At 30.6% G+C, this 7,169-nt stretch overlaps 2 protein-coding genes across 2 annotated transcripts; one reads left to right on the top strand and one right to left on the bottom strand.

Annotated features, from left to right (window-relative positions):
• Window positions 1-449: 449 nt before the first annotated feature.
• LOC133783760 (uncharacterized) lies at window positions 450-1,252 on the bottom strand. The gene is made up of 2 exons (XM_062223394.1): window positions 1,167-1,252; window positions 450-986 (listed from the first exon to the last, which is right to left on the bottom strand). The coding sequence occupies exons 1-2, from the start codon at window positions 1,212-1,214 to the stop codon at window positions 597-599; spliced, it is 438 nt and encodes a 145-aa protein (XP_062079378.1). The 5' UTR covers window positions 1,215-1,252; the 3' UTR covers window positions 450-596.
• A 3,991-nt stretch (window positions 1,253-5,243) lies between these two features.
• LOC133783761 (BURP domain protein USPL1-like) lies at window positions 5,244-6,489 on the top strand. The gene is made up of 2 exons (XM_062223395.1): window positions 5,244-5,373; window positions 5,469-6,489. Exons 1-2 carry the CDS (start codon window positions 5,335-5,337, stop codon window positions 6,339-6,341), a joined length of 912 nt encoding a protein of 303 aa, XP_062079379.1. The 5' UTR covers window positions 5,244-5,334; the 3' UTR covers window positions 6,342-6,489.
• The last annotated feature ends 680 nt before the right edge of the window (window positions 6,490-7,169 follow it).

Below are 7,169 nucleotides of genomic sequence, written 5' to 3' on the forward strand. Positions count from 1 at the left end.
AATGAAAGCTTAATTTTGTAGTAGTGAATGTTGTAGTGATTACTTGTGTTCTCAACATTCAATTTCTTGACAAAGAACTCTCCCTCCAAATAGTTCCTTGATTCGGTATTCCTTACAAAGTATTGCACCCAAATCAAAGATTTTTTTTAATGGAAATTACTTTCATGAAAAGCCTAAAAGCCAATAAACTGGTTCAGTGTCAAAAACAACCACAAGGCTACTAAAGGCGTAACAATCAAAGTCATTGATCTGCTATTAGTTTCAACTTTGTTTCTAATTAAGAAAATGTTGTGGCCGCTTATAACATATAAGTTTGGATTTATTTCTAAGTTTATTTATTTAATGCTGAATTAAAGTAGAGGAATTGCGACCCTCTTTCATTTAAATACAAATATTATTTACAATCAAGTTTGGTGATTAGCAAGAAGATTATAACTAACTCATCACAACTGAATCACATACCAATAATGACAAACGCATTATATATTACATGAAAGGATAGTTTTCTCTTAATTAGAACAACATGTGGCCTTTGATAAATCCCTTTTGTAAAAAAGGCTTATTGGACAGTAAAATACACCAACACACAAATAACATTAAATCATTTTTTCTTTCTTCCATGATAACCAAAAGGCATTATCAATTGGCTCATCACCTAAGCTCTTAGGTGTGACTTTTATTAATTTTGATTCATCATCACCACTTTCTTTAGCATAATGACTATGATAACCGTATAGCAAAACATTCTCATCATCACTTATTGGCTCATCAGACTCTTCTGGTGTTTGTTGCTTAGGACGAACATGATCATCACCTAATAAGCTCTTAGGTGTGATTTTTGTTAATTTTGAATCCTCATTTTCCTTCGCATAATGACTATGATAACCGTACAACAAAACATTCTCATCATCACTTATTGGCTCATCAAAGGATTCTCCCATTACTGGATGTGTTCTTGCTGCAGTAGCAGTAGTACTCACAAAGTACTGTATCAAAACAAACACAAATGAATATAACACATAACATTAATAATCTTAATGAATCGAAAGCTATATTATTCATCACAATATGTACATGTATAAAAGAAAAAAACACAAAAATTAATTATTTATTTGTAAAGTTCAAAAAGTAGAATTATATTGGAGAAAAGATATGAATGTACTTACTAAAAGTACTCCAAGGAGAGGTAAGATAATAGCACCGCCAGATTTCATAATTAATGTTTGCTTTGTGTACCTAAAATCTTATTTGTTTGTTGTTTTTTAGAGATATATATGTATACACATATAGATATGCAATATTTCACAATATTTATAGGAGAACAAAATAGGAGTCTATAATGTAATACATTATGGATTATAATATATTTATTCACACTATTATTAATGGAGTATAATATTTAACAAGTTAAGATATGTTCTCCTTAAAAAAAAAAAAAAAAGATAAGATGTTCATGGGACCTATCCTTATATATTTATTATATTCTATACGTACGTACAACAACTTGTTATTATCATTGTTTAAAATTTTGTGCAAGTGTGTATATTTATATATATGGGTGGAACTATTCATGGCATCACTCTTTTCGCTCTAACGAATTGTTAAATAGCCCTCAACAAAAGAAAAAAAAATGTTAAAACATTTTTGATAAGTTTATTTTTCTCCATCGCCGCCGGCCCCTTGATCTTTCTTTTTAAGTTTATTTGCAGAAAAAATCTCAAATCTAACCTGTTTTTTACACCTAGATCACCAACCTTAAAATTTTTGACATTTAAATCCCTCTACTTACTAAACTTTGGCATCTGACTAATTTTGTATGACTTTCATCCTCTATTCTAGTTCAAGATATATATATATATATATATATATATATATATAGGGAGATTTTACGATAGGAATCTGAAAAGAGTTCCTACCGGTACAAATTATTTCTTTTTTTTTTTTTTGGGTACATTGATAAGTTGTAATCTCATTTATTTATATATATATATATATATAAGACCGCCCATAAATTTCTAGAAAATTCTGAATAATCTAGGGGGTGCAGAAATCAGAATTCAATCAACTTTTTTCACATGTGTACAATAAGGCTATTTGAGCCTTAATTTCGACATCCTAAATTATTTAGAATTTCTTAAAAAATTGTGAGAGGTTCCCTATATCTACAATATACACCACCACATAAAAAAATTGGAGCTACAACTTATCTATGTGCCGAAAACAAAAAAAAAGTTCCTACCAATAGTTACAAAATAAAATTCATACTGTAATAGCCCCCGTTGATAAGTTGTAACTCTATTTTATTTTCAGAAATTGGTGATACGCAGGAAGAGGTCTAGCAGATTCCATTATATTTTCTGTCTGTTCATGGGTTGTCTTCGGTGTGTCATCAAAACTGATCCACACGTCCAAATCTTTTGCCTGTAACTAATCTCCGATGAGTCTTTGAAGCTAGTCCGGGGGTTTGAATCTCTTTGGGTTGTGGGTTAGCATAGGCTAGTGCAGATTGGTGAGGCTAATGTCTTTCCTGGTGGTTGGATGAAAGTACCGATATTGACAGTAGATAAGAAAAGTAAACATATCGTTATTATCTTTTCTAGTCATATCATATAGTTGACCATAGGTCAATTCAATCTCAATTCTGAGTGGTTAATATTCTAACTGATTGTATTATTTGAGTTCTTTGACTTGTTCGTTACCAGCTTACCCAACGGACTAGCCCATTCTTACATCTTGGGAACTCGGTAGTATGATTGAGTGACAGTGTTAATCATAGATATGAACATCTATAGCTTTTGATGAAGAAGTGAAACGATGCAGTTTCCTTTTAGTTTGGTTCAAGGTGCAAAATGATAGAGATCTTATTTCAGTAATTAACATTAGTTTATTGAAATATCATTTACAAGGAACTAAGTGTTTTAAGGATAAAATACAATGAGGGGTAAAATAGTATTTTAGTCTCATCTGATTGTAGACCGTCTATAGATGATTGTGTGACAATTATGGTTGTAACAATGGATAATTAATAACGTATCTATATTGTTATAGATCATTCTATGAATTCAAGAGTGCGATTTTGAGTCCTTAGTGGAGTCACGAGGAATTAATAAGTTAGTAAATTTATTTGTTAAATTTATGATAACTTATTGGAGCTTGAATTCATAGGCCCATGGTTCCCATTGTACCTTGGATAAAATCATCTAGATAGTCTCAATTAATTGATTTAATTATCAAAGTTGACCAGGTCAATTTTGAATAGTTTCACAGAGTTATGTAATTTAGAGAAAAAAGAAAAATCATGACAGATTTATTAATTAAGATAAATTGGTATCTAAATTAATAAATAAGTTTAAATCAAGGTTCAAATTATAAATAATTAATTTGATAAATGATTTAAATAATTATTTAATTAATTAAATCAATAGAAAATAATATCGGTCTTGATTTTAAGTCCAACAGGCTTATAATTAAAAGAGAAAATTCATGAGCCTAAAGCCCATGATAATTTTGACCTAGGGCTGATTATTGACTATTGTTTTATTGATTTTTTAATTAAACAAGTGACCTAATTGAGTCTATAAAAGGAATGCTGAGTGAAAGTAGAAATTAGATTTTTGAATCACAAGTTTCTGAGAATACCAGAAGATCTAGTCTTGATGCTCTGGGATTTAGATTCTCTCTATAGCATAAGTCCTTTTTTAAGCCTCAATTTTCCTCTTCTATTATTCTTCTCTCTGTATCTATCTCATGTGTTGAGAATTGCCCACTCTAGTCTAGGTGATTCTAATGATATTTTGGAAAGCTGTGAAGACAATTAAAGATCAATTCAGTTTCTTGGTGATACCCTGCGACAGAAATGATACAAGGGTTAGAGAAACTGAAGGAAATACTCATTCATTATGCTGCATATTATGTAAGTGTTCTTATCATTATTTCTGATTGAATTCAATTTTAGAAACATTTTCTAGGTTTTCTTATATTTATTTGTTTAATATAAGATCTACTTAAAAATAAACAAGATCCTGTATAAGTTTTCCCAACAGATGAGGGTTATAATAGTTTTCACAATTGAAACATGTTGTTCGTTTAGTTTTCACAATAATTACATCTATCACAACCGTATTGGGGGTTAACAATTCTCATTACGGTATTTTGTCATCCTGATTCAGTAGAGTCAATTGGCATACTAGTTTGGATTGCATTAGGGTCGATCTCCTTAGATCTAGCGCAGGGCATTGTTTAGATGATTATTGATTCCTTATTATTCTATGATCTATCGATGTGATGCGTTGGTAATGATGATGAATTTGTTGATTGTTACTTTGTTTTTAATTAAACTTAAAATATGTAGAAGCTGATACTAAATTATACAAATAGTAATATACTACGAATAAGGTATTGGACACACTCAAATTATAGTAATGTGCTAAAAAAAGATAGAAAAAACAAAAGAAAGGAAGGTGGTGTGCTTGAAAAATATGGATTATTCGGATGTTTGATTAATAGGTTATATAATGTATAGTTGTAGATTATTTGTTGGTCTGGAAAATGGTGCAAAAGTTTTATTGAGTCATAAAATGTCAACTTTCCTCAACTCGCTCAGTAGGTAAGATATGGAGCTCAATGCCTAACAAAAACAAACGAATAAAAGGACAAAAAAAAAAGGGATAAAATATAGATTTGGTTCATGTGAATGCCAATCGGTTTAAAGCAAGTTGAGCAAGTGGACAATTTATAACTCAATACAACTTTAGCACCATTTTCCAAACCAACAAATATTCTACAAATATCAATTATATAACCTATTAATCAAACTTCCGAATAATGTTATATAAAACAAATGGCCATCATCTACTAGATATATATATATATATATAAATATATATGGGCCATGAACAATTTGTTTTTAATTATAACGCATTTTTACAAAATAAATATATATGTATAAATTTATATTCATCTCTTAAAATTAAAAAAATATTATGCAATTATATCGTGCTCGTATCAGTTTCGTGCCGTGTTAAAAAGTTCGGCCAGTATTTATAACTCTATACATTGTATGGATAATTTCTTGTCTTTATACTCTAGATAAGATTGTTATATGAGGTGTAGATAAAATTTTGAATTATTGTTCCCATAAAAAAAAATCAAATGAGGATCGTCACAGGCCCAACTCGATCTATATATATAAATAAATATCTCTAGGAAAAAAGAAAGAAAAAAATCTATATAAATATATTTATGTCAACTTGTTAGCTTTCTTCTCACTCTGGAAAATCAGAGAAGAGCATATATATATAGGAATTGATTTTCTGTGAAGAAACTTAATCAACGATGGGATTGGCTTCTTGGTGTCTGTTTTTTGTCCTCCTGGTAATTATTATTCTTGTCTTGATATATATATATATATATTTATAGAAGTTTCTTAATCAATTTTGTATTAATTTCTTTGATAATTAATTTTGCAGTACTTTTCTTGGAGTAGCGAATGTCAAGAGACGAATGGAGAACACTCGATTAATATGGAAAGCATAATAATAAATAACAACATAAAACTTCCTAATGGCAAAGCAGATCATCATCATGGCCGTCCATCGTCATCATCACACACTCATCTTGACCGTTCAATACTAAAACAATCGGTTTTTATTAACCTGAATGACATAAAAGTAGGGTTAACAAAGGCCATCTATTTTCCAAAGAATAGGAAACATTCTCCTCCATTTCTAGGAATAATAAGACAAATATTATTAGGTGATCCTAACTCGATTCCATTCTCCTCAGAACAACTTCCCAACTTTCTCAGCCTATTCTCAGTCCCTCAAGGCTCACCACAAGCCAAAGCACTGGAGTCAACTCTCCACATGTGTGAGTCTAACCCCATAAGAGGGGAGACAAAGATGTGTGCCACTTCTTTTGACTCCATGCTTGAGTTCGTACGTGGCGTCTTCGCATTGGACGGATTGGGCCACGGGTTCACACATCTCACAACAACCTTCTACAACGATTCCAATACTATGTACCAAAACTACACCGTTTTGGAGGACCTGAGAGAGATACCAACACCCAAGATGGTGGCGTGTCACCTTATGGAATTCCCTTACGCTGTGTATGGCTGCCATAGCATGGCCAAGGACAGGAAGCTCTTCAAGATGTCGTTGAGTGGCCAAATGGGAGACAGAGTTGAAACCATTGTCGTTTGTCACATGGACACCTCTGAGTGGGATTCAGATCATATTTCTTTCAAGGCCTTAGGGTTTGGGCCAGGGATGGGACCTGTCTGTCATTTCTTTCCTGATCACACTAATTTTGTATGGCTTCCTTCCTCAATTCCAATCTAAGAAAACAGACGAGGGAGACAAATTGAGTTGAAATCATTGTCGTTTCTTTCTTGTGGTATTGTTAAGTGTTGTGTTTACCCTTTTAGTTTCGGTGAAAATAAAACAAAACAGGGACATTGATGTATATTTTACTTGTATTACGTGAGACATTATTTTGGATATGAATTGAATATATATTTGGAAAGTGGTTACTACTCATAGTTAGCTACTAACAATACTAGTGGCAAATCACATACAAGGTATGTGCTGCCATTTTTTTTCATTTTTTAAAAATTAAAATAAATAACATAATTTAAAATAAATAAAATTGATTTATATATATATATATAATCCACTAATTTTGGGTACAAATATATTTTATTACGATAATATAGTTTCAATTTATTTAATGTGATTTGTATTATATATAAAATGGTTTATGTATTTTTAGACCATGTGTTTTGCTTCATTAACTGCTTGGATCCTGTGTTTTGACAAATTACTTTTAGACCTTGTGTTTTCTAAAATAGTCAAATATGCCCCTAAACCCGATTATGATCAAAGTTTTTTTTTAACTAAAATATATCATAAATAATTCATCAAGCTAACAACTCAAAACAAAATATACAGTCATTCTGCCTAATAACTGTGTTGTTATATTAAATTTCTTGTTCATCAAAATCAGATTTAAGAGCTTATTTGAACCATTTACAAAATACAGGGTCCAAAAAATAATTTATCAAAACACAAGGTCCAAAAGGTAATGAGGCAAAACACAGCGTCTAAAAAAGTATAAACTCTATATAAAATATATATTTTTTGAAAAAATTATTGAAAATATTAATTGTT

The sequence above is a fragment of the Humulus lupulus genome, chromosome 6 (genome assembly GCF_963169125.1).
Source record: "Humulus lupulus chromosome 6, drHumLupu1.1, whole genome shotgun sequence".
Classification (NCBI taxonomy): domain Eukaryota; kingdom Viridiplantae; phylum Streptophyta; class Magnoliopsida; order Rosales; family Cannabaceae; genus Humulus; species Humulus lupulus.

Coding starts and splice junctions, on each gene's coding strand:
- LOC133783761 (XM_062223395.1), top strand. CDS start 5,335: ATGGGATTGGCTTCTTGGTGTCTGTTTTTTGTCCTCCTG. Junction 5,374..5,468: donor GTCTGTTTTTTGTCCTCCTG/GTAATTATTATT, acceptor TTAATTTTGCAG/TACTTTTCTTGGAGTAGCGA.
- LOC133783760 (XM_062223394.1), bottom strand. CDS start 1,214: ATGAAATCTGGCGGTGCTATTATCTTACCTCTCCTTGGAGTACTTTTA. Junction 987..1,166: donor CTCTCCTTGGAGTACTTTTA/GTAAGTACATTC, acceptor GTTTTGATACAG/TACTTTGTGAGTACTACTGC.